The sequence below is a fragment of the Salvelinus fontinalis genome, chromosome 15 (assembly GCF_029448725.1).
Source record: "Salvelinus fontinalis isolate EN_2023a chromosome 15, ASM2944872v1, whole genome shotgun sequence".
In the NCBI taxonomy this organism is placed as follows: Eukaryota; Metazoa; Chordata; class Actinopteri; order Salmoniformes; family Salmonidae; genus Salvelinus; species Salvelinus fontinalis.
The window spans coordinates 47,202,126-47,229,436 of record NC_074679.1 but is presented as its reverse complement, the minus strand read 5'-3'; the positions used below and the strand labels follow the sequence as shown (position 1 = coordinate 47,229,436).

The window sequence follows — 27,311 nt, the reverse complement described above, 5'->3', positions numbered from 1 at the left end:
CTGGCTCTGTCCAAGGAGGAGGTCATAACTCTGTTACTACACACAGAGAACCTTCCAAGATCATGTCTGTACTAATCCCCCTCACCTGTATACCTGATACAGGTATACAGTTGATAATGGGCCTGGGTCTTACCACGCAAATGCCAAGGGAGCAGGGTGAGCGGTGGTGGTGTGTGTGTGTGTCTCACGAGGAAGGGGGCTGTATGAGATCGGATTCGGGGTCAGGGAAAGACTAGGGCTGTGACGGTCATGGATTTTGGATGACGGTAGTTGGTCAGCCAAATGATTGCGGTCACCGTAATAACCGTTCGGATAGCGAAAAAAGAAACACGGACGTTTTCTTCTCTCCTCCACTCCTGACTGCATGTGCTGCCATAGAAATAGAATGAATAGAACTGGTGTCTCCATTCAAATCAAATCAAGTTTATTTTATATAGCCCTTCGTACATCAGCTAATATCTCGAAGTGCTGTACAGAAACCCAGCCTAAAACCCCAAACAGCAAGCAATGCAGGTGTAGAAGCACGGTGGCTAGGAAAAACTCACTAGAAAGGCCAAAACCTAGGAAGAAACCTAGAGAGGAACCAGGCTATGAGGGGTGGCCAGTCCTCTTCTGGCTGTGCCGGGTGGAGATTATAACAGAACATGGCCAAGATGTTCAAAATGTTCATAAGTGACAAGCATGGTCAAATAATAATCAGGAATAAATGTATTCATGTCAATGATGTCCATTCATGTCAATGATGGCATAATGGGTGGACTGGCGGCCATTGCGAGTCTACTAATAGGAGCAAAGCAGGAAGTAAAAGGAGGAAGTAAAAGCAGGAAGTGTACCCATCACTTCTCAACTGACATTACAAAAAATACATTCCATTGCATGAGTCACATCAGATAAAATCATTTGAATGAACATTCTACGTTACCATGGAAATTATTGCATCAGGCAGCCATTGCAAGTGTTGACAGGGTTAGAGGTTCCAAGCCTTCTATTCATTATATTTCTTTGTGTGCTGCTGCTGCAGGGGGGGTGTTGCCTAGGCAACTCTTTTGCTACAACACCTTGGTTGTCACTAGTTACTACAGCGACAAAGTCAGAAGGCTCACCTACTCGACCAATCAGATGAGGGAGTGTGATGACCGGCTTGCAGGGGCAGACGAGAGACATGTATTTATTTTATTTAGTGATTCATCAATGGTTTGGTAAGTTATTAGATATAGTAAAACCAACCATTATAAATGCAAAGTGTAAATCTGATATTTTATTCAAATTCAGCTTGCAAGCTTATTACAAGGTTTGCCCTTACTCATAGTTACTTGTCTTAACCCAAAATAGGTTTACTCCAATATCTGCATTGTTTTTTAAATGGCATGTAGTCAAACAAATTGGCACATTTTGATTTTCAAAATCAACAAGCAAAACATACAGCTTCACAGAAATGTTCACAGAAAAAAAACACTATACAGTGGAAACTCACCACCCTAACCCCACTCTAAACAGGGGAAACTCACCACCCTAACCCCACTCTAAACAGGGGAAACTCACCACCCTAACCCCACTCTAAACAGGGGAAACTCACCACCCTAACCCCACTCTATACAGGGGAAACTCACCACCCTAACCCCACTCTAAACAGGGGAAACTCACCACCCTAACCCCACTCTAAACAGGGGAAACTCACCACCCTAACCCCACTCTAAACAGGGGAAACTCACCACCCTAACCCCACTCTAAACAGGGGAAACTCACCACCCTAACCCCACTCTAAACAGGGGAAACTCACCACCCTAACCCCACTCTAAACAGGGGAAACTCACCACCCTAACCCCACTCTAAACAGGGGAAACTCACCACCCTAACCCCACTCTATACAGGGGAAACTCACCACCCTAACCCCACTCTAAACAGGGGAAACTCACCACCCTAACCCCACTCTAAACAGGGGAAACTCACCACCCTAACCCCACTCTAAACAGGGGAAACTCACCACCCTAACCCCACTCTATACAGGGGAAACTCACCACCCTAACCCCACTCTAAACAGGGGAAACTCACCACCCTAACCCCACTCTAAACAGGGGAAACTCACCACCCTAACCCCACTTACATACATACTCTTTCTTTGTATCTATTTTATTGGCCCATCCACCCCCGGAGTTGTAACTTTTTTTGTTACTTAATACATGATATTTTGTTACTTAATACATGATTCATACACATGGTATTTTTCTATATAGTATTACATGATAGTAATACAGTTTGATATACACATGCAGTGAAAACAGGACAAATATAAGCAACCCCCCCCCCCCCCCCCCCCCCATGGGATCTTTAGTTACGACAGAGTTGGGACAGCTGTTTAAAGTGCCATCTTCTTCAGTTTTATTGAGGAACATACCATTGTTAGTACTTGAATATTATTTAATGAAACCAATGTTGTAAAAGTGTATTGCAGTGGTCACCAACTGGTTGAATGTGATCGACATTCCTAGTTGATCACCAAACCCAAGAAAACTATAAAAAACAACGATAAAGCCTTGCGTTCCTATTGTTTTGCGCTGTTGGCGGTTAGTGCACTTGATTCAGCAGCCCTAGCACCAGGAGAGCAAAGTGTTTCCATTTTTAAACATGTCATGTGTCTGAAGGTAGAACCACCTACCTGGCAGGCCCAGAGAGCAAATCAGGTGCACTTATAGGCCTCCCGCTGGCCAATTAGATAGCTTACCATGTCTGCAACGTGGACCTCGTGCCCTAGACTGTATAAAGAAGACTTGAACACAGTGAAATTTATAGTGTGATATTACAAAATGTTTAAAACTATGACTAGAGAGACTCAACGAACGCAGCAAAGAGCTGCTGTTTTTGAGTAAGTTCATGTTTAAGTAATTTTTTTAATGATTTATTTTACCTTATTTAACTAGCCAAGTCCGTTAAGAACAAATTCTTATTTACAATGGCGGCCTACCCCAGCCAAACCCGGACGATGCTGGGCCAATTGTGCACTGCCCTATGGGACTCCCAATCACGACCGGTTGTGATACAGCCTGGAATTGAACCAGGGTATGTAGTGACTTAGACCGCTGTGCCACTCGGGAGCCCTTATTCAGCACTGTCAATAATTTGATCAGCACTTTTATAAGCCATAAAAAGTGCATTCTCCCTATTTCCACTCACACTACAACCAGCACTGCAGCTGCAATTAATGAGTGTAGCAAAGTGTTTCCATAAGTTTGCGTTGTTATTATAAGCGGCTTGTCTTTTATAATATAGAGGAATATTTCACTTTCTCTGGTCATAGAAGTAACAACATTAATTGGTGCATGAGGCAGAAATGAATGTGGGAAAATTGGAAAGGCGAATGTCTCCTCCTTTTTGTGTCTGGGAAGTGAGTGGGCTAGGCTCTGGGCTCTGGACTGGGAAAGTTGATCCGTCTTTAGGGTACTCATACTGCAGGGAATTATAACCACACACTGGGCTGGGTAATCCAGCTTTCAGGTCCGACTGGTCCTGCTGTAGGGAAATTACAACCAGAACTGTGAGGGGACCAGAGCTGTCTAGTGGACACAATGAAGTCCTGTGTGCTGGACCTTCCCTCCTGACAAACCCATCAGTGCCTATTAGTCAGAGAGAGAGAGACTAATATTACCAGAACTTTTACTGTATAGGCCCCATAGATGTTACAACCCCTACGCATCTGTGTCTGTCTGTTTAACACACACATACTGTGTCTGCCTGTCTGTTTCTAGCTCCTGTTACAGAGCTACATTTACTTCCTTTCATGGGTAATACATTATAGATAGTTGAGAAGAGAAACAGGCTGTTTTCTACTCTGTGGGTTTCTGAGTGGAATAAGATGCCACGTGGGTGTGGAGGGATTGTGCGACTAAAGCAGTTTGTTCCCACAGTCGGCATTGGCACGTGGCCCTGTGCTGTGGCGTTGGTACCATAGCCTCCTTCATCCCCCTCTGCCTTGTCACTTTGGCTGTATCTCAATTCATCCTCTCTCTTCCCGGCCTCCTCACTGTATAGGAGGAGAATTTCCAAGGTCCCTTCTGACCTTTTTGTTTTCCAAAGATGCATGAGTCTGGCTAGAAGGTGTAAATTTCCGAGCTATGGTTGTCAGTCTTGTGAGGTTTGGGCTTATAAATGTTATTTACTCACCGTCAGTCATTCTTCTCTTTATTCCCTGTCTACAGCATGATGGGAAGCCCTTCTGCCACAAACCGTGCTATGCTGCCCTCTTTGGACCAAAAGGTGAAGTACATCTTACTATTGTCATAAGGCATACGTTAGATCAGGAGGGCAATTCCATGGTAACCGAATGATGCTGAGTCTCAGATGTTTCACTTTAAAATGTATGCCAAACAAAAACCAATGACTGCAAAGTTAAACAAACCATACGACTCTATGCACAAGAACAACTTTTAACAATTTCCACTGACAACTTTACAAAAACACATTTAACTTGAAGAAAAGTGCGGACGCAAAGTTTGTTAACAGAATGACGGCACAAACAGCACGAACCGTCATTCTGTTACCAAACTTTGCATCTGCACTGTTCTTCAAGTGAATGTGTTTTTGTAAAATGTTCAGTGGAAGTTGTTAAAAGTTGTGAATAGAGTTGTGTGGTTAGGGGTATTCAAATCCTTCCCTACGAGCTCCGGAGCCTGCTGGTTTTCTGGGTCACTTACAAATGTCCTTGTTTTTGAAAGAAAAGCAAATTGTTTGTCCATTAAAATAACATCAAATTGATCAGAAATACAGTGTAGACATTGTTCATGTTGTAAATGACTATTGTAGCTGGAAACTGCAGATTTTTTTATGGAATATCTACATAGGCGTACAGAGGCCCATTGTCAGCAACCATCCCTCCTGTGTTCCAATGGCACGTTGTGTTAGCTAATCCAAGTTTATCATTTTCAAAGGCTAATTGATCATTAGAAAACCCTTTTGAAATGATGTTAGCACAGCTGAAAACTGTTGTCCTGATTTAAAGAAGCAATAAAACTGGCCTTCTTTAGACTAGTTGAGTATCTGGAGCATCGGCATTTGTGGGGTTGATTACAGGATCTAAATGGCCAGAAACAAAGAACTTACTTCTGAAACTTTTCAAGTCAAGTTCTGAGAAATGAAGGCTATTTCATGCGAGAAATTGCCAAGAAACTGAAGATCTCGTACAACGCTGTGTACCACTCCCTTCACAGAACAGCGCAAACTGGCCCTAACCAGAATAGAAAGAGGAGTTGTAGGCCACGGTGCACAACTGTGCAAGAGGACAATTATTATAGAGTGTCTAGTTTCAGAAACAGACGCCTTACAAGTCCTCAACTGGCAACTTCATTAAATAGTACCCGCAAAACACCAGTATCAATGTCAACAGTGAAGAGGCTGGGATGCTGGCCTTCTAGGCAGAGTTGCAAAGAAAAAGCCATATCTCAGACTGGCCAATAAAAAGAAAAGATTAAGATGGGCAAAAGAACACAGACACTGGACAGAGGAAGATTGGAAAAAAGTGTTATGGACAGACGAATCTAAGTTTGAGGTGTTCGGATCACAAAGAAGAACATTCGTGAGACGCAGAAAAAATGAAAAGATGCTGGAAGAGTGCTTGACGCCATCTGTCAAGCATGGTGGAGGCAATGTGATGGTCTGGTGGTGCTTTGGTGGTGGTAAAGTGGGAGATTTGTACAGGGTAAAAGGGATCTTGAAGAAGGAAGGCTATCACTCCATTTTGCAACGCCATGCCATACCCTGTGGACGGCGCTTAATTGGAGCCAATTTCCTCCTACAACAGGACAATGACCCAAAGCACAGCTCCAAACTATGCAAGAACTATGTAGGGAAGAAGCAGTCAGCTGGTATTCTGTCTATAATGGAGTGGCCAGCAGTCACCCGATCTCAACCCTATTGAGCTGTTGTGGGAGGTGCTTGACTGTATGGTACCTAACAAGTGCCTATCAAGCCAATCCAACTTGTGGGAGGTGCTTCAGGAAGCATGGAGTGAAATCTCTTCAGATTACCTCAACAAATTGACAACTAGAATGCCAAAGGTCTGCAAGGCTGCAATTGCTGGCTGTAAATGACTACCTCCTGAAGCTGGTTGAGAGAATGCCAAGTGTGTGTAAAGCAATCATCAAGGCAAAGGGTGGCTACTTTGAAGAATCTCAAATATAAATTATATTTTGATTTGTTTATCACTTTTTTGGTTACTACATGATTCTATCTGTATTTTTGTCATAGTTTTGATGTCTTCACTATTATTATACCATTTAGAAAACAGTACAAAATAAAGAAAAACCCTTGAATTAGTAGGTGTGTCCAAACTGGTCTGAATCTAAAGTCTGACTTCTCTCTACCCTATGACCGCTGTAGGTGTGAACATTGGCGGAGCAGGGTCCTATGTGTATGAAGCCCCCGTCAGCAATAACCTAGCCTCTACTGACTTGGATGCCCCCCCCAAGCCTGCTGAGGAGAAGAAAGTGTTTGCACCCAGGGCACCTGTCAAAGGTACATGCTAGTGTGTGTGTGCACGTTCTTTTGCGCATGCATGTGTGTATGTGTCCACATATGTACAGTAAGTGAAGACATGGGAAAAGTTGTGAAATAGTGAAAGTAGCTGCCTACGGATCTGAGTTTGATAGAAAGGAGAAGCAGACTTGTCTTCCTGCTGACTCAGTGATGAGTCCTACTATACAGGCCAGGCTCACAGCAGGGATGGTCACAGTGGACTTTCTCAAGCTGTTCACACTGCGTTTTCCCACAGTTGCAGACCAGAGGCTATACGTGTGTGTGTGTGTGTGTGTGTGTGTGTGTGTGTGTGTGTGTGTGTGTGTGTGTGTGTGTGTGTGTGTGTGTGTGTGTGTGTGTGTGTGTGTGTGTGTGTGTGTGTGTGTGTGTGTGTGTGTGTGTGTGTGTGTGTGTGTGTGTGTGTGTGTGTGTGTGTGTGTGTGTGTGTGTGTGTGTGCGCGCGCGTGCGTGTGTGCGTGCGCGTGTATGTGTAGCTATCTGCTGGTGAACTCTCTTTCTGACTCTTCTGTTTCTTTACAGCTTCCAGCATCACCACCTTCTCTGGTGAGGCCAACCTGTGTCCCAGGTGCAGCAAGAAGGTCTACTTTGGTAAGTAGCCATGGCACACTACCAGGCTCAGAATAAACTGTCAGGTTAGGTGTTAGATTACAACTGGACCTGTCGTGCAGTTGCCATGGTGACGTGTCCTCCCGTGTGTCTTTCCTTTTGAATGACATTTGAACATTTCCGACGCACCTGCCGCTGAGGTCATTGATTTGTAAGTTATTGTGTGTGTGTGTGTATGACAGCTGAGAAGGTGACGTCCCTGGGGAAGGACTGGCATCGACCCTGTCTCCGCTGTGAGAGGTGCAGCAAGACCCTGGCCGCCGGCAGCCACGCAGAGGTAGGAGGGGTGTGAAAGAGGCAGGAAATTTAAACAGGAAAGGGGCCAGCTGCAAAAAACATAATCAATGTTCAAGGGAATCGGCCTGAGCAAGGCACAACACAGAATCACTGATCTACGAATCATCTTGGATCCTAAATAGCTGCTCATTATGTTATCAAGGTTAGGGAATCTACACAGCACCCTGCTCAAGCCGGTTTTCTTGAATGCACCTGAATGGCATAAATGCGTCATAATTAGGATGGTTACATGGAATACATGGTATGATTACACATTTTCATACAGTGTCTTTTGTGTTATAACAGCATAATGGCCAGCCATACTGCCACAAGCCATGTTATGCTTGTCTCTTTGGACCCAAAGGTAGGTGCTTGTCTTTACTCAGCCACTAGGTGGTGCTGTTGTCCATAAATATTAGCTATACCTTAACAGTAGCCTATGCTGTGTGTTATAGCTGTTAAAAGAATCATATTGAGCTTCCTACATAAAAGTGATGCTAAACCACCAACAGAAAATAAGTGACTAGTTATACTGTAACACATTTTCAGCATTTGATACTGATGCCTGTTTGTCTGTGGTGTTCTTGTGTCTCCAGGAGTGAACACTGGAGGTGTAGGCAGCTACATCTACGAGAAGGAGGTCAGCACAGAGGCCCAGCCCTGAGCTACTGCGGTCCCATCCCCAGCCTCAACCTGAGCTCTCCAATACTAATACCACAATCCAACACAGTATTATTAACACTAGGCTTTAGCCCCTATAGCTCCTTCTATAAGCAGCACTGAGAGACCCACGGCCTCTCTTCTAGCTCCTCCCATTTAACCCCTGACCCCAAATATTTCACCACCTGGCCCAGCCCACCTCAGCCTCCTAGCACTGCAGTCCTCTAATATACACTACCTGACCAAAAGTATGTGGACACCTGTTCGTAGATTCCAAAATCATAGGCATTAATATGGAGTTGGTCCCCCCTTTGCTGCTATAACAACCTACACTCTTCTGGGAAGGCTTTCCATTAGATGTTGGAACATTGCTAGTGATCTTGCTTCCATTCAGCCACAAGAGCATTAGTGAGGTCGGGCACTGATGTTGGGCGATTAGGCCTGGCTCGCAGTTTGCATTCCAATTCATCTCAAAGGATGCAGGCCGGGTCAAGTTCTTCGACACCGACCTCGACAAACCATTTCTGTACGGACCTCGCTTTGTGCACGGGGGCATTGTCATGCTGAAACAGGCAAGGGCCTTCCCCAAAATGTTGCCTCAATGTTGGAAGCACAGAATCATATGCAATGAATGTTATTGTATGCTGTAGCGTTAAGATTTCCCTTCACTGAAACTAAGGGGCCTAGCCCGAATCATCAAAAACAGCCCCAGACCACTATTCCTCTTCCACCAAACTTTACAGTTGGCACTATGCTTTGGGGCAGGTAGTGTTCTCCTGGCATTCGTCCGTTGGACTGCAAGATGGTGAAGCATGATTCATCACTCCAGAAAACGCGTTTCCACTGCTCCAGAGTCCAATGGCGGCGAGCTTTACACCACTCCAGCTGATGCTTGGCATTATACATGGTGATCTTAGTCTTGTGTGCAGCTGCTCTGCCATGGAAACCCATTTCATGAAGCTCCTGACGAACAGTTATTGTGCTGACGTTGCTTCTAGAGGCAGTTTGGAAAATGTTGTGAGTGTTGAATGAGTGTTGAAAATGAGGACGGACTATATTTACGCGCTTCAGCTTTCGGCAGTCCTGTTCTGTGAACTTGTGTGGCCTACCGCTTGTTACTCCTAAACGTTTCCACTTTACAATAACAGCATTTACAGTTGACTGGGGCAGCTCTAGCAGGGCAGAAATGTGAAAATTTGACTTGTAGGAAAGGTGGCATCCTATGACGGTGCCACATTGAAAGTCACTGAGCTCTTCTGTAAGGCCATTCTACTGCCAATGTTTGTCTATTGAGATTGCATGGCTGTGTGCTCGATTTTATACACCTGTCATCAATGGGTGTGGCTGAAATAGCCAAATCCACTAATTTGAATGGGTGTCCACATACTTTTGTATATATAGTGTAGATTGACGCTTCCCAAACACTTTATTAAATTATATTTTATTTACACTTCAAAAAGAAAAAATAATTCATGGAACACAGTTTAACCCTGAGTGGGTTCTTAGTAAAAAAGCACCATATTACTGTATCCATTCTCTCTCCCCACTGAAACACAAGAGCCAGGAGGCCAGTTCTTCACCTTTTATGAGTTCATGATTACTTTATGTTATGTTTATGTATATTTACGAGCGTGGATATAAGCACATTATAACACTACTTTAAGAACTGCAATAAAACATTTTATTTCCCTTTTTATTTAATTTTAAGTACCCCTAACGCGGCCTTTGAGGGGGAGTTTAGAGACGAGACCAGGTGAAAAAGGTAAAATGATCCCTGTAACATAACAAATCTATTTCCTCAAGAGTAGTGATACATGGTGTTTAAAGGAAGGTGTTGCATTGTCATGGTAACATGCTGACAGGAATGTAGGGGTACCTGGGAGAGAGGGTGTAGTCTGGCTGCAGGTGCAGGTGGTGCTGTTTCAGGACAGGAGCACCACTTTAAATCCCTCCTGCTAGATTTATGGGTTAAGACCCAGATTTATACAGTTTTGGCCGCCTGACTACATTCCTGATCAAATGGATGATATAAAAAAAAGTCTCTGGGATTTAAGTTCCAGAAAGTGTGGATCATTTTAAAAGATGGTGTTTTAGGGTTGTGGGTCTATAAGGGTAGCCAGGTTCACTATCTGTTTGTACTGTTTTGCCTATGGTCATTGCACGTCAATGGATACCATAGTATCCACACAGCACATACACATCTGGAACCAGGCTATTTTGAGGGTCCTGTTACTGGGTTGACATGGTACAGTAGATTGTTTATGCACAGTACTGCATTGGGTTCCAGACATGGAAGTCATTTTAAATTGGGTTTGAAATGAGCAGGATGTGTTGATTGATTTGTTAAGAATAAGAAGAGTATACCAGTAAAATTGCATGAGGATGGTGCATTGTACTACGGCTATGGGACAAATGAATGAAGGAAGCGAAAGAAGCTGGGGCAACATCAACTTGTAGGATATAGAGCTGTACAATTTGATATGGTCAGAATGTTCCTGTATTAAGAAACCCTTCATGTATTTCTACCTGAGATTACTATGAGCTAATTGAAGTATTATACCTTAGTAGGAGGTAGCCTATAGAAACACAGATGCATCTGAAATGGCACCCTGTTTAGTGCACTACTTTTGAACAGGGCTCTGGTCAAAAGTATCGCACTATATAGGGAATAGGATGGCATTTTGGGATGCACACAGAGTAACTGAAACACTGCAGACAAAGCATTATGTTAGAATGTGCTTTAGTATTTTATATAGATATATAATATGACTGTTATTGTGATGATTTGATTCTAATGATCTGTTATGAACTGTTTTGTGTAGTAAGGCTTTAAAACACTTCAGGAGTCACTGTTTGTAGAGAAAAATAAAATGGCTCCACTTCAGTCCTGCTGCTTCCGTCTTTTTAATCCCTTAATTAAACGTTCTATATATACTATTGATCTGATCTCCTGTGGTTTGTGTGTGTGTGGGGGGGGTATCCCAGAGCATATCAATATACTGTATTCTTTACATTTACAGTACCTTCAGAATGTATTCATAGCCCTTGATTTATGCCACAAGTTGTTGTGTTACAGCCTCAAATTCAAAAGTCATTAAATATGTATTTATTTCATCCATCTACACACAACACCCCATAATGACAAAGTGAAAACATGTTTTTAGAAACACATTGAAGATGAAATACAATGTCATTTACATAAGTATTCGCACCGCCGAGTCAGTACTTTGTAGAAGGACCTTTGGCGGCGATTACAGCTTTGATTCGTCTTGGGTATGTCTGTATCAGCTTTGCACATCTGGATTTGGGGATTTTCTCCCATTCTTCCTTGCAAATTTTGTCAAGCACTGTTAAGTTAGATGGGGAGTGGTGAACAGCTACCTTTGTCTTTCCACAGATTTTCAATGGGATATAAGTCTGGGCTTTTGCGGTGCCAATCAATGACTTTCACAATCTTGTTCTGAAGCAATTCCAGCGTTGTTTTGGCTATGTGGTTGGGGTCATTGTCCTGTTGGAACGTAAATCTTCACCCCAGTCTAAGGTCGTTTGCACTCTGAAGCAGATTCTCTTCAGGGATTTGCCTGGATTTTAGTTCCATTGTTCCCTCTATCCTTACCAGTCTCCCAGTCCCTGCCTCTGAAAAGCCTCCCCATAGCATGATGCTGCCACCACCATGCTTCACGGTAGGGATGGTGTTAGACCGGTGATGAGCTGTGCCTGGTTTTCTCCAGACATTGCGCTTTGCATTCAGGCCAAAGAGTTCCATTTTTCTCTCATCAGACCACCATTTTTCATGTGCCTTTTTGCAAACTGCAAGCGTGTTACGTCCTCGTATATTACCATGGTGATCTCTCCTTACAATAAACAAATGTCATGGTGGTTCGCTACGCTCTGTCATGACATCATCTGTCATTCATTTTAAAGTAAACTATGACATGCTGGGCTGGGCAGAGACAAATATTTCAAGGAAGACACAGAGACATGCGTGCGTGTGCACACCTTCACACATAAACACACAACTGGGTATGAATGGAAAACAATCAGGGGTTAGTTTGATTACTTTTTAATAGTTGCTCGTGCCCTGCCCACACGGTGTATGGAGACAAGGTACACATACACACACAGTCAATACAACAGAACAAACCATGTAACTCATGATAACCTTCGACCAACCCCACCCTGTAGTCTGAGCTGAGATCGACTCTTCATAGGCCTAGGAACTATCAGGCCAACCCTGCTTCTTCATAATACACACCATTAGGATTTATTTGGACCTTATTCTGCTCTGGTTGTGTGGGATGTTTGTTGTGTGATTGTCACAATACACACACACAACATTACTTCCATTACCCCAGGAATCAGCTTCTGTCTGTCAACTAAGGCTTGCATGCTATGGGCATGTTATGCATGTGTAATGGGGCAGTGGAGGCTGCTGAGGGGAGGACGGCTCATAATAGTGGCCGGAACGGAGCAAATGGAATGGCATCAAACACCTGGAAACCATGTGTTTGATGTATTTAATTCCATCCCGCATATTCCACTCCAGCCATTACCACAAGCCTGTCCTCCCCAATTAAGATGCCACCAACCTCCTGTGTGATGGTATGAATAGTTATTCTGTTTACTGTGTGTGGCCTGCTATTGTTTGTAAGGTTGACTGACTTCTTTACTATGCGTGGGCTGGTTCTGATGATTTACAGTCATAATGTCTTTGAGTTAAAAACACACACACACACACAGTACCTCAGGTAGCAGTCCCTCTGCTATGTTCCCAGGCCCAGACCTAGCTCCTTGTGTGAAGGCAGGGGACTCCCCCCAGCTCCCCTCAGGGCAGCGGACTCCCCCCAGCTCCCCTCAGTGCAGGGGAGGTCCAGGTGTCTGTCTTTATGGTCTAAACTGTACAGTATGTGAGGTTTGGGCATCTGGTCCAGAACAAGTAGTTACATTCCTACTTTACAACATAATGCCATTGCACAGTAGAGAGGGATGTGAATGTGTTTAAATATGATTATGTTCATTTGCTAGTTCAAGGTTTAATTGCTCACTAATACGGAGGTCCTCACTAAAACCCACAGGAGCCTGACTGGAGGATAGGAGCAAGAATGAAGCAGGCCTGGGTTCAAAGGGTATTTGTTCTCTTTCAAATATTTTGAGTGTTTGATTGAGCGTGCCTGAGTGGCAAACGGACAGGTTTTATACCCTGGGATGAATCTGATGAATCTATTGTGTCAGGCAAAATCGAAAATAACCGCAGCTAAAGCATTCGAAATAAAACAAATCCTATTTGACCCCCTGGAGTGGAGCTTGTGTAGCTTGTCAGCCAGGCTTTAGTCTGGTGAGGACAGGAAGTCTTACAGCCAACCAGGCTCATCATCATACCGCTGCTACCTGGGGCCAGAGCCTTTCTCCCTGGACCATCTGATGAATGACTCGGAGTATGGAGAAGTTAAAGAGGGCTGCTGGCTGCCTGACAGAGTGCTGTTGGCAGCGGAGACCTCCCCTCTATACTTCATCCTTATGAGCAAGTTGCAACAGGCCCTATTTATACACATCTGCTGAAGTGTGTTGTGCACCTTCCAGATGCACCCAACAGCCATAATCATCCCAAGGTCTGCCCTGTCACTGGACAGAGGGATAGGAAGGAAGCAAGAGAGGGATGGGAGGACGGTGGGATGGGGTGGGAATATCTAAAGCTGCCATGCATATTCAATAATGGAAACCAGGTCCAGATTTGACTGTAACCGTCATTGCTCATCCATCCCTGAAATGCTAGCCTGGATCACTCACTCACACTCACTCACTCACTCACTCACTCACTCACTCACTCACTCACTCACTCACTCACACACACACACACACACACACACACACACACACACACACACACACACACACACACACACACACACACACACACACACACACACACACACACACACACATCCATCCATCCATCCATCCATCCTTCCGACAAGGGCCTGGAGAATCCACAGGGAATGATTATGGATCTCTGTTGAAGACAGTCAGCCTCTAGACACAATTGATACGTTAAAGAGGGGACTGGTTCATGCTTCATGGCTTACAAAAAGCACTCCCTGAGTTGCCATTCCTCAAGACAAGAGTCCATATTTGGCACGTTCTGGGGTTTCACACTCAATTCTTTATTGTGTAGCGTGTTCCGAATGGGTTCCGGAGGTGGTGTAGTCAGTGTTTTCTTCTCCAGTGAGAAACATGGGACGTAACACTCTCACGCAAGAGCGTTCGTGTGCAGTTTAGTCCAGCTGGAGAGAGAATTATTACTCCTTCTACAGTACAGTTTTGGAAATGGACCATTATTGCAATTTTAAGTCCAAGTGACATGGTAGCTGCTAACACATGGTATTGCAATCATTCAAAGTATCTGTTCCATAAGCTGTCATTTCATACTGTACAGAGGGAAAATGATCATTCAGTATATATTTCTGTTCTCCCAGCCAATCCTTGGACAAACGGACAAAATTATACATAATGACTCAATTACGGTACCCAGAGTGCAAATATATCTGTCTGTGAAGTGGAAAAAGTAGAAATAAAAATGGACTCAGTACTGTAATGAGTCTTCGTTTCTCTACTTCGGGAATTGGCTTAAGAAAGTGAAAAGCCTATGGTTGCTTTGCGTCTACTTTATACCGTGAAATCACAGTAGCACTTCAGTTACCAGATGCGCTAGAGAGCCTGGAAACTCTGAGCAACATATGAACCACGTTATAACAACTCATATAATAGACCAAAAAAATCCCGGTAAAAACGTTAAGGGCACTTTGAAATAAAAAAAAATCTTATAGAGAGACGCTTAACACACCGATGTTGAGTTGAAACGCGCTGGCAAAGGGGTATTTGCGTAGGTACGTGCGTCCGTCAGACGTGCCTGCCTGCGTGTGTGTGTTACAGAGCTTTTAGAATTGGCCGGGTCCGCTTCTTTTAAATGAATTGCATGACTCAGTGACTCTGAGTGCGTCTGATACCGTCTTAAAGAATTTGTACTTTCCAATACTATTGTGTTTTACTGAGGGAAACTTAAGAAATATCCTGCCATAAAACAGTGACGTTGGAGCCTCTGAGTCTCCGCCTGCCTGCTGTTGTAATCGTGCTGAGTTGTAGAGTTGAGGTGCCTCAAGCACTTTCTTATTCAACAGTTCTGAGCCTGATGCCCTCTCACTAGTACAATGCCATAGCTTGGGAGTCCTATAGCAGTAGGCTTCTTATCAATTGACCCAAACAGATGTGTGTTGTCCCATGCCTCGTTCTACAGACAATAGAAAACGCCTCGTGTGAGATCTCCCCTCTGCACTACGTATTTCTTCATATTATCCAGCCATAAGTAGGGGCTACAGCCCTCAAACTCAAATCTGGGCCTTGAAGCCAGTTCCACTGCCTTTTCCATTTGTCCCCTCTAATCAGGGACTGTTTTAGACCTGGGAAACCAGGTGGGTACAATGAATTATCAGGTAGAACAGAAAAGCAGCAGTAGTCCGTACCTCTTGGGTGAGATTTGACTATGAGTAGGGTAAGTGTGCAAGACGCTACATCATTCTAGCTTTCCCCATTGAAGGTTTTCTTACTTTCTTTCCATCTTGTATCACACCTTTGTGTGTGATTCATGTTGAGACAGCAGTTTCTTGTTATTACTCGGACTTGCATCCTGAGTCACTGTGCACAGTCCAGACTCACCACATGAACTAATCTGACTCCAGACTACAAAAATGGCACCCTCCCTTTATAGTGCACTATTTTTTGACTCGGGGCCCATAGGGCTCACGTTAAAAGTAGTGCACTAAGTAGGGTATAGGGTGCCATTTGGGACACCGTTTCTGACTTTAGCCCACACGCACACTGCAGGTTTCACTTCCAAAGTATAAAACAACGAGAAGGGCTCCCATGACTACCGTGGTGGCAGTTAGCAGTCTGTCCTCCCTGCGTTGAAAGCTTATTGCCATGAAGAGGAAGAGGGAGAGAGAGAGAGAGAGAGAACGCGAAGGAGAGAGAGACAGAGAGGGAACACAACCTTCTGCTTTGAAAAGTACAGACCCTGTTCTCCCCCATCCGTCCAAAATTCTTTGGAAAAAAACGATTTTGTCTTTTGTCCTTCTGTGGAACTTTACGAGTTGTTTTGACATGGTTGGCACTGCGAGAAGTATGTTAAAACATTCCAACCACAACTGAAGTCAATTTGTATATTTTATCTGAGTGAGCATGTGCATGGAATTTGTATATTCAGCTTCTATTTTCATTGTGGTTACCAGTTAGGGGAAGATTAGGGATAGGAGAAGGGGTGGGAGAGAAATGCACCATTTCACAGATGTTGTTACTGATCACCCCTCCTCCCCCACCCCTCCTTCTCTCTCCTCCCCCACCCCTCCTTCTCTCTCCTCCCCCCTCCTGCCCCCCTCCTCTCTGTGACCAGTTGGGCATGCCTAGCTGTCTGTGTTATGGCTTAGTGGGGCTCTGTGTGACACTGAAGGTCTTTGTTCAAGAGGAGAGGGTGAGAACAAGGGAGGGAGGGAGAGAGAGAGAGAGAGAGAGAGAGAGAGAGAGAGAGAGAGAGAGAGAGAGAGAGAGAGAGAGAGAGAGAGAGAGAGGCAGAGACAGAGAGAGTTCCGCGCCGGCCGGTTGTCGGGTGTCTGTTGGGTCTTGTTTGTGTCTGTTACTGTGGTAACAGCGGTGGGTCAGTCGGTCCTGTGACAGCGGATGGGAGGGAGGTTAGTGAGGCGGCTGCCAGCCAGCTGCTGGGTGATGGAGGGCGAACGGACGGCTGGCCGTAACCGTGGAGTTGAGGGTGTTTCCTCGGAACAGGGTGTGGCAGCGGAGGCCACAAAGGCCAAGAGGAAGTATCTGGCCTTCCCTTCTGGCCATGGGACAGATTGGGATAAATCCCAGACCCACCCTTCCGCTCCCTTTAAAGACTCTGGTCCAGCCAGACCTCTCATCCTCCCTCTCTCCTTCCATCTCTCCCTAGCCTCTCTCCCCTATCCTCCCTTCAGTACTTTGGTCCAGCTGTTTAGTGGACAGGGTGGGTGTGAGAAAGAGCAGAGGGCTGTGTCCCATGAATCATGTCTCTATGAGTGGATGGGCCTGGCCAATGGAAGTGGATAGGGACTCATTCAGAAGGATAATGTCAGAATGTTTGTATCATGGAAGTGGATAGGGGTGTTCTTTTCACAAGGATAATGTCATAATGTTTACATCACTTAATGTCAACGATAATTGCCTGGCCCACGGGTGTAGATAGGGACTTTTATCCATTTGTAACACTTCATGTCATAAACTAATTATGTTTCTCTTTTACTGTCATTAGCTAAATGTTAACAATCGTCGATGTGGGAGGTGGCGAAGCCACAGACTACGGAGAGCATGACAGTTTCAAGACTCCATCTTGACCATAAGGGTGTAAATCAAAGTAGATTGCCCATATATTTACTGCAATGTTGAAAGATTTCTATTCCTGCTCTTGTCCGTAATCCTGTGTCCAGATACTGGTCCAATTTGATTACTGATTGAGTTAGTGTTTAGTGCCACCTGCCAAGGCATGTGGACACTGACAATATAAGGGACTATTATCTATGGTTGGCTCTGTGATGTGTTCTGTTTTGTCCTCTTGCGTACTTGAACACAGTGGACATGAACACATGTCCAAGTTTTCTTGGCTCATAGCAGGTAGTCACAGAAACATTGTTATTGCTCTGTATGTAACTATCAAGTGTAATAATGGGTGAGCACCCAACTGAGACAGGAGAAATGTTATATACTAAAGTATACTGAAACCTTGGCCGTGTTCCTCTGCCCAGGTGTTGCTGATGCCTGCCAAATCATACAATGCCTGGATAGGTATTTTACGTATCACCTGACCACATCATATGTTATTGCAATCTGTCAGTCGATGACACAGTCTATGACGTGGCACACAAACCATCGGTTGATGCATGCAGCGTCGGAGCAGGGGAACGCAACCCTTGTAAAGTGCAAGACCGCGAGAAATGAATGAATAGGAGGGTAAAACATTTTGAAAAAGAGTGTTTAATCAGAATTTAAAAACAAGTAAAGGAACAGAGAGGTTATTGTATAACCCTCCGATCCACTAGTGGGACTAGAGAACATCTCTGCGATGTATTAAGGCCGATTCCTCTAGACAACACAAAGACAGAAAATAACACAAAATGGTGGTTCCGAAAAGGAACTTCTTTGGTTGTTTGTTTTTGGTTTAGTATGGCATGGAGGATGTTGTAGAATGCAGAGTTGCCTTCTTCTTGGTGTGGTGGGTGAACCTGTAAAGAAAGGAGAAAATGTTATGTTTGTATTTTGTTAAATTAAACAACAATCTCTAATGTTTGTAGCATTTGTAAGGCTAAGGTTGGCGGTGATGGTGAATGTATTGTCTCCACGTATTTGTTTCCATATTAAGGTCTATTTGAATGGGAGTGATATCAATGTGGTTGGTCTATCTTTGGAATGAGTACACTGGCCTGTACCTGAGTGGCTCTACTTTGTGAATGTGTGGCTTTCAGCTCCTCCACGTCCAAAACCTGTTCGGGGGGAGAGAGAGAGAGAGAGAGAGACAGTATTGGCTCAGGAGACTGTATACTGTATGTCGGCCAAACATTTTGGGATTAAGTTTCAGGAGGAAATGGGAGCAGCGGAACCACAACAATGGAAACTCCAGTGGTCTCTGACCCCATTCCACAGCAGCCCTTCTAGAGCCACCACGTGGAACCAACAAGACCAGGCGATATGACCTTGGCTATGGCTACCGCTGTTCCTATTCCGACTGACAATTCCAACTATTTCATCTCATTCAGGATATCCCAGTCGATGCACAGCTGAAAGAACTGAGGGGGACCATTGTGCGTCGGGAAGCTATCCTACTTTTTAAAGTGAAAGAGCGTGTTTGAGCAGATAGCTGGTAGGTTACCCATATGCAACGAGATACATTGATAAGATGTTAGCATGAGGACCACAATGTTATTTGTGGAAGCCTGAACCTCACCGAGGTGGGTATTGTAAAGGTTACAATGAGCTCATTCGGTCACAGGTTCATGTAAGGAGGACAATGAGCTTGGACTTTCCATACAGGATATGTAATCGCCTTATCAGGCTAGGTACGTACGTGTGGCTCCAATGTCACTGAGCTCAACTTATCAACTGTTATCTTGTTACATGTCATTTGAGCCCAAAACATAGAAACACCCTAGGTAATATGGGTTATGGTAATAGAATCTCTCAATTGGGATATCCTTACTGAGATAGATGGTTAAGGCACCTTGCACCAAGGGCCGTTACAATAGTAATGAAGAAGAACTCACCTTTAGGCCCGAATAGTGCAGAGTAGCAGGGGTTGTTACAATAAGGCTTGCCATCGTGCTACAGCGAGAGAGAGATAGAGGGTACAAGCCGTATTAGTACCAGGCTGATTAAAAATACCAGCATTTGATTGTATCCAGACTTTCTGCACAATCTGTGTGATAGGTCAAGAATTCTTATGAAAGATTTATGGGCCAGAAAGACATGCTCCGGAATGACTACTAATACTTTTCAAACCTCCCGTTTTAGGCTGACTGTGTCAATGTGTAATACATGCATAATCAAATTCCTAGTTTGAAAGTGACTGTTTTTCCTCCATTTTCCCCCATGTGGGCCAGACCCCTAGCAATTTGAGTTCTAGCCAATGAGCTTCAGCCCCTCGCAATTTGAGTGACAGTTAGCAAGATACACACACAGTAGAACAAGCGAGAGGGCAATGACGTGGTGCAGATATTGCCACATATGTGACATAGTACCCATTTTTCAGAGACCACTTTTGGCTGGTGAGCACTACTTTCAGAACTACTGGCAAAAAATATATAAAAGTACCGGGGAATCTCTTTAATGGTACTCTATGAGAAATATGATCTGTGATAAAGCGAACAAACATACATCTATTTTTTATTCCAATATCATTATTTTCATTTAAATATTTGTCAGCTAATAATTCAGTGTGAGTGGCGTGTGAGGTACGTGTGAGCTGTGTGCACGAGCTTGTGTGTGTGTGTGTGTGTGTGTGTGTGTGTGTGTGTGTGTGTGTGTGTGTGTGTGTGTGTGGTCTGACCTCTGCGTGTGATCCGGCCGTCAGCGTCTTGCTGCACTTCTCACACTTCAGACAGGGTCTGTGCCAGTCCTTCCCCAGTGATGTCACTCTCTCCGCTGTGAGACAAAGAGACAAACAGACACGTTTAGCTAACGGACACGGTCCACTCACAACGACATGCATCCTCCCACATCGCACAGAGTGCCACCGTTCCACACAGAGAGGGGCATTGTGGTCTGCAGAGGGGATGGATACTGTATGTGACTTGCAGGGCCATACTGGGGCTGCATTACAGTACATGGTACCCCAGACGAACTGTGAGCTCCATGGTCGAACGCTACAGGTCCAGCCTAGTGTTGATTTCCCTACCCACACACACACAGAGATAACGCGTTACTCACAAGAACATTAGGAGGGTGTGGTGGTTGGCTGAGCCTCAGAGAGAGAGCGAGAGAGAGAGAAGAGACTCCCTGTGGAATTTGCACTCCCTTCCCTTCCCTCTTTCCCCTCCTTTTGGCATCATAAAAACCTGATAAAGAGAGTCTTTATATCCGGGCTGAACTGTGAGGAACGATTTGCAAAAAACAGCCATCATGGCTGGCGATGGTCGTTAAAGAGGGAGGGAGGCCATAGTCATGTGTTTCAGGAGTTTTATGAGAAGAGGTGTTCAAGCTGTGTCTGCTGAGACCTATCCCATGATGCAGCGGGAGAGAGAGCCAAATAAGAATTTACTGTGTCTGATGGGAGCCAAATGCTTCTCAGATCATGATACTGAACACACACACAAACGCACGTATGCACACACATACGTGCACACGGGCGTACACACACACACGCTCCATGCCAAACAAGGGGCCAACTCCCAAGCATTAAGGACAGGAGGTGCACAACGTACAAAACCGCTCTCATGAAGTTTTGTCATAAATAAACTAGAGAAAGAGAAAACACACCGGAGAATAACTTTATTAGTACCATCTGTGGATACGAATGGACCTGAGGGTCCTGCTAAAGTCTTACTCAAGAAAAGATTTAAAGCAAATCTTTAAGTAATAAACGGCAGATCCATCACGGGAGCTCTTGCTTCAGGTCTCTACATATTTGTAGAATTGCATTTGACTACAGTGTATTTCTGAGTTTATGCACAGTAGGCCTACGTATCATTGGGTATTATTTGCCAGGTCAGGGATTTAGTGTGTGTATGGATCCAACTGCTGCCTCCATTTCTTTCAATTATGGAGGAAAAAAACGGAATAATAAGACCTGATTACACAACACTGAAACCAGGAAGACTAACCTAACCTAAACTAACTACCCTAACCTAACCCAGTCAACTAGAGTCTCAGTCAGTCAGTGTCTCAGTGCGGTCAATCAGTCAGTCAGTAGAGTCAGTCAGCCAGTGCAGTCAGACAGGGAGTCTTACAGCATTCCAGCTGGCTCTGTAGAGGATGGGTGGAACGCTCTGGGCCAACACTAATTACTGTACTTTACTTCCAATAACAAGACATGGGGATCAGGAAACTGAGAAGGGACGTCCCTCTTCACTACCCTGGGCCAGACTATAATGGTGCTGCTGTGTCTTAGCTTGAGTTACAGTGTCAGAGGGTAACGTAAAGAAAGCGGGTGGGTTTAACAGACCTTATTCACACAGTGGCCGACACATGAATAAGGTCCGTCCTGATGAAACGAGGAACATTCCTGCAATTCTGTTCTGACCACTGGCTATGACTAGTCAGGTCATTCCTTTGGCATCAGAGAGCTGTTGTCTGTCTGTCTGTGGGTGTGTGAATAAAGTGCATGCTGGTGTAACTGTCATAGGGTGGGACTGACTGGGGTGTGTGTGTGGGAGAGAGACAGATGAGTTGATCTGCTGTCTGCATCAATTTGCTCATCACTGTGGAGCAATAATATGAATGGACTCCATCCAACACACACACACACACACACACACACACACACACACACACACACACACACACACACACACACACACGAGGAAGCATTCAACCCTTCATTCACCACATCCAACCTTCCAAAGAACGACGGATGGAAAAGTTCCCGCAGCCCTGCTTATCATCCTCTAAAAGATGAACTAATATGACACCCGGCTGGGACACGTGTCAGGAAGTGGAGCACTTCTGTTTTCCCTCTTCCTGGTACATCGCCTCTCGTTTTTCATGATTACTTTCACACGTCCTGTGGTTGAAATGAACACAGGGTGCACCGACCGTAAACCTACACCTACAGCCGGCTACCATTTATACAGACGGTGGAGAAACGCTTCAGAGCTGCTGATGAGGCAAACAAATGGTACATTTCCCATGCGCATCTAATCATATGTTATTCTATGTCCTGACTGAGACAATGCAGTCCTTTCCAGAAGCACTGTTCCACCCTAAATTGAACACTGGCACTGGATTGGCTCCGATCGTAATATAACTGGCCCATGTGATGAGGAAACATGCCGTTAGGATGACATCAATTGTGGTTCCTGGGTAATTCGCTGCACACTGTGACGGCCGGTGCCCCTCCTTAGCTCTTAAAGCTCAGACACAGCGGTAGGATTGTCAAACGTTTGCCTGACGACAGTGCTTAGAACTTCCGAACAGAGTGTTGGCAGTCAATTTCGTTTGTGTTCACACAGCAAAGACCTTGGAAGTCGTCGGCCACTCAGCCTTGTTAAAATACTCCAAACCAGAAGGTGGCAGTAGCGTTGCCTTGGCAATGCATATCTGTGCATATTGCTTATGGTCTAGTTTCTAAGCTATCTGCGCTAATGTTGCTATTTTGTAGAAAGCCCTTCTTGATACTAGCCAGATGGCCACATCTTGATAACAACCTAGCAAGATGATGAAGAAACAAATTAATTCACTCTCCATAATGCCATACTGCCAGTGCCAGCCCATAGCCACATGTTTTGCTAAGGTTTTGCTAAGGACACTACACTAACTTGGCAGCTAACACAGGCAGCTGTTTCATGGAAACAAGCTAATGTAATTTTAATGTCAATACAAGCTACAGTAGCAAGCTAGCTTGGAGGAAGTATTTAGTGTTGTGTGCATTGCGTCTGTGCAATTAGCTAGCTACCATCCCATAGCCCACATTGCATATGAAGTGTGACTGGATGTATGGAGAAAATGCCCTATTTTTTTTTTTTTCTTCTGTTGGCTGCCCCACGTGGTGGTTCGTGCTCTCTGATTGGCTCAAAGTCGTTGGCCACCAACGAGCATTTTGATTATACAAGTAGAATCGGTAGGTTGGTCGTTACCAGGTCGGCACGCAGCAGACACCGCATTTTTTCTAGGAAGAGAAGGAATGGCCTCCCACTGTGATAAGGACCTATAGGCAGTCTATTGGCAATGATATTCTCATGTGTTTCATGCTTCACTCTCTCTCTCCATCTTTCTCTCTCTCTCTCTCTCTCTGTCTCTCGTTCCAGGGATGGTGGAAAAGTTTTATTGTTTTCCGCTCTCCCTCCCTCCCCCTTCCTCCTTTCTCTGGAAGCAGATGTACTTCCCCTCCATCAGTCCCTGACTGTGGCAGCAGTAGCATGATTGCTTCCATCTGAGAGCTCAGCTACTGCGGGGAGAGAGGGATGGGGTAGAGGAGAGGTGGTGGCTCTGGAGAGTTGAGATCGGGTGGGTAGAGAGAGGCAGTGAATAGGAAATAGGCCTGGTCAGGTAGTAAAACAAGGCTACAGTGGAACAGATCGTGAATGGTTCCGCCTTGATGATGGAGAGTCGCTGCACAAGCATTCCCAAGCAAGACCGTATACGGTAGCTTCTACCTTGAGCACAGCTATACAACTGATATGAGAACTTTCTGGAACAACTATTTCAAAGATGTATTTATGAAAGAGGAAACTGATAGCACTCAGTCGAGATTTAAGAAAACATACCTTAGCTTCAATGCCCTTTTGCCCTGAGACATTTTAATTCATGGCTGGAGAGAGACGCAGAGCTGTTTTTTCACTGAGGCTTTTTCAGCAATACATGAACAAACGATTGAAACAAATCGGTTCGCTTGTTTTGGCCGAGGGGGAAAGTTAATCTGCAGGAAAAAAGGAAAAAGTGTGGCTCTCCAGCCAGCAGCGTCAATTCATCTGACTGACAGGCCAACCTTACTGTAGAGAGAGAGAAAGAGAGAGAATAGAGAAGAGAGAAATAGAGAAGATACGAGAAGACCGAGAGACAGAGAGAGAGACAGAGAGAGAGAGAGAATAGAGAAGAGAGAAATAGAGAGAAGATACGAGAAGACAGAGAGACAGAGAGAGAGAGAGAAAAAGAGAGACAGAGAGAGAGCGCGAGAGAGGCTATGTGGCTTTGCACTGTGTCTCATGGCTTTGTGTGTCTCCAGAGATGACTAAGTCTAAGAGTTCAACTACTGGAGACGAAGGAAATGTGCTAAATGGATCAAGACATACATCAAATGGTCATGTCCTCTTTCTTCCTTCTTTCCCCCCAGATGAACCAATCAGCCCTGCTGCCTCCATGGACCTCAGACAGAGGCCAACCAAGGCCATTGGGACTCACCGGATGAAAGCGAGGACATTTCTTTACTCCTCCTCCAACTTAAAGAAGTACAAAAGCAAAATACTAGTCTAACAGATGGAACCAGTGATAGTTATTTGATGGAATTACTTTGTCTCCTTCAGCCTTGGCAATGATAAACCCAGTACCCTTCCCACATGGATATGAGAGGTCATCATCGCCCACACAGTACTCGTCATTAAACTCCCTTGCTATCGCAGTTGTTGAGAGAGATAAATCAAGCAGGCTAGAACTCCATCAAATCTCCAATGCAAACAGATAGTTACTGCCAACCTGACCTTGTACGAATTTCAAACCTGATATATAGCTAAATGATCTCATATTCCATTTAAGGTCTGAGAGATGTATTAAGGGGGTCCTAATGCCAGTTGTAGCTTTTTATCCCTGTCTTATCCCTTCTCTCCCTAATGCAGTAAGTGCTGTCTGCTGTTCCACTGACTTGGCAGGACCTGCAGTGCCACTCCTATGATAGCAAAATGTTATCACCATAGGAAATCTCTAGAGTTTACTTTTATTCTGAGGGAAAGGTACTCCCATAAAATACTACGTGTAGTCGATTATAGTAGGATTGGGCAAAAAGCATTGCAGTCCTCAACCAATTAGGCCTAGTCAACTACATTTACTAGAATTGCTATTAACTAGTTATTAAAAGTTTGCGGCAAAAATATTTTGCAGTCACAATAAAAAAAAAAATGGTTGGCTGCAAGCATAATTCATAACAGGAAATTGCTCAAGTGGTGCGTTCATCATCGCGCTCACAATCTCCCAATAGCTTTTTGAAAGCTGCAGACAAGACAGTAAACGAAAAACTATATCCTATCCTCATATGGGAAATGTGACAGGCAAGCGCGTATGTTGAGTAAACTAATTGCAAAACAAATGAATAATAATCTGTATCGACACAATAAAGATGTCTTACCGAAGTAAACTTCCTTCGTGCATTTTGGGCACTTGGGCATGTTTGCAGGGTAAAGTGTTGGTCTCCGGGGGTGAAATAAGTATCCTAGTTGAAATAATGTTCACGGCAGTATTACAGCAGCAGCCCACCTGTCCGTTCTAAACCACGCCTCGTTGTGAAGTGCAGATGTGCGCGCCTTCCTATTTATACGGTGAAGGAAATGCGTTTGGTGGAAAGGAATAGAGGGTGAGGCTTTGACAGCGCGCGCGCGTGCGTGTGTGTGTGTGTGTGTGTGTGTGTGTGTCTGTGCATGCGTGCGTGCGTCTCTGCATGCGTGCGTGCGTGCGTGAGAGAGAGAGAGAGAGAGAGAGAGAGAGAGAGAGAGAGAGAGAGAGAGAGAGAGAGAGAGAGAGAGAGAGAGAGAGAGAGAGAGAGAGAGAGAGAGAGAGATGTAAAATATGAATATTATGGGGAAATAACATTTCTTCATGTGATTTGGATTTAAGTGTGCCTCTAAGGTCAAGTCAGGAAATCATTGTAGCAACTTTTTTCGTTCATTATTTCTTTTGGCTCGTTAGAGTTTTATTCTCCCCTTTATGTGCATACACAGCAAATTGGCAAGTGCAGATTTTTCAGTGTAATACTTATAGTGTTGATTCAGGAGTTATATTCACTCTGTTAAAGTGAAATGAACACACAGTGGTGTAAAAGAACCACAGTGTTGGTGTTAGTAACCAGAGTTATTGTTTTACACTTGGGAGAGTAAAAAAGTCCCATCAAAACCACACCCAGCATTACCATATTTCCCAGCATGCTATGCAGGTTGATTTGGGGGGATTGTACTTATTATCTGTTTTTGTTTTTTTGCTTGTACATTGATTGATTGATTACTGTTATGCTACACAAAGATAAAACACAGTCATGGGTGGTAACTCTACAATTCACTCAAAAAGAAAAGGCATCATGGAAAATATGTAAATTCGGCTTTAGACCACACCCAAAATCACTTACTGTAACAGTGTTTTTGCATAACACTAATAGGAGTTAACTGTAGATTAGCACTAGTGTTGAATAGAAATAATACTGTGAGTATTAATTACACCGTAGTGTTACATTTGAGGAACAATGGCAGGTATAATGCAGTGTTAATGTTTTACATTACGCATTGTTACATTAACACAAAAAATGTAACATTATAATCAGAGTACTTTTTACACTCTGTAGAGTGGGACCATATGTTTTCTGAGGTAGTGTTGAAATTAACACTTTAAGTGTTTTTAACACTGGAAAATGTACTGTTTGAGCTACATATTCTGAATAATTGAATTGAATTTCAATAAATCTCCGTTATTAAAGTTTTTTATCACATTGGTACTATTTTCACTAGAATGTGGTAACATTTCACAACAAAACTGAAAACAGATAATCAAATAGTCTTTTTTTCAAAACTTTAAGCACATTTTAAATTGACTGCGTACAACACACAAAATCACACGGTAACTTTTTCACCAAACCTTATCACTGTTTCATCTAGATTAGTGGTTCTCAAACTTTTTATAGTCCTGTACCACTTCAAACATTCAACCTCCAGCTGCGTACCCCCTCTAGCACCAGGGTCAGCGCACACTCAAATGTTGTTTTTTGCCATCATTGTAAATCTGCCACACACACACTATACAATACATTTATTAAACATATGTTG

The 27,311-nt window shown here is 44.2% G+C and overlaps 2 protein-coding genes across 2 annotated transcripts in view; one reads left to right on the top strand and one right to left on the bottom strand.

Annotated features, from left to right (window-relative positions):
- The window catches only part of crip2 (cysteine-rich protein 2), a 68,507-nt gene extending 57,556 nt beyond the window's left edge, over positions 1 to 10,951 (top strand). The window contains exons 3-8 of the mRNA XM_055864028.1: positions 4,194 to 4,251; positions 6,370 to 6,504; positions 7,045 to 7,113; positions 7,314 to 7,408; positions 7,714 to 7,771; positions 8,004 to 10,951. Of these exons, the coding sequence (XP_055720003.1) occupies positions 4,194 to 4,251; positions 6,370 to 6,504; positions 7,045 to 7,113; positions 7,314 to 7,408; positions 7,714 to 7,771; positions 8,004 to 8,071 (483 nt within the window). The 3' untranslated portion in view covers positions 8,072 to 10,951. The remainder of the gene's footprint in view (positions 1 to 4,193; positions 4,252 to 6,369; positions 6,505 to 7,044; positions 7,114 to 7,313; positions 7,409 to 7,713; positions 7,772 to 8,003) is intronic.
- Positions 10,952 to 18,102: 7,151 nt separating this feature from the next.
- On the bottom strand, positions 18,103 to 25,809 carry crip1 (cysteine-rich protein 1). The gene is made up of 5 exons (XM_055864026.1): positions 25,631 to 25,809; positions 20,186 to 20,280; positions 19,404 to 19,461; positions 18,573 to 18,626; positions 18,103 to 18,368 (listed from the first exon to the last, which is right to left on the bottom strand). The coding sequence occupies exons 1-4, from the start codon at positions 25,668 to 25,670 to the stop codon at positions 18,583 to 18,585; spliced, it is 237 nt and encodes a 78-aa protein (XP_055720001.1). The 5' UTR covers positions 25,671 to 25,809; the 3' UTR covers positions 18,103 to 18,368; positions 18,573 to 18,582.
- Positions 25,810 to 27,311: the final 1,502 nt, after the last annotated feature.

What these genes read in the sequence shown, in the direction of transcription:
- crip1 (XM_055864026.1), bottom strand. Translation starts at nt 25,670, where the DNA reads ATGCCCAAGTGCCCAAAATGCACGAAGGAAGTTTACTTCG. An exon ending in CACGAAGGAAGTTTACTTCG is followed by an intron (nt 20,281 to 25,630) that starts GTAAGACATCTT and finishes TTTGTCTCACAG; the next exon opens with CGGAGAGAGTGACATCACTG. An exon ending in CGGCCGGATCACACGCAGAG is followed by an intron (nt 19,462 to 20,185) that starts GTCAGACCACAC and finishes CTCTCGCTGTAG; the next exon opens with CACGATGGCAAGCCTTATTG.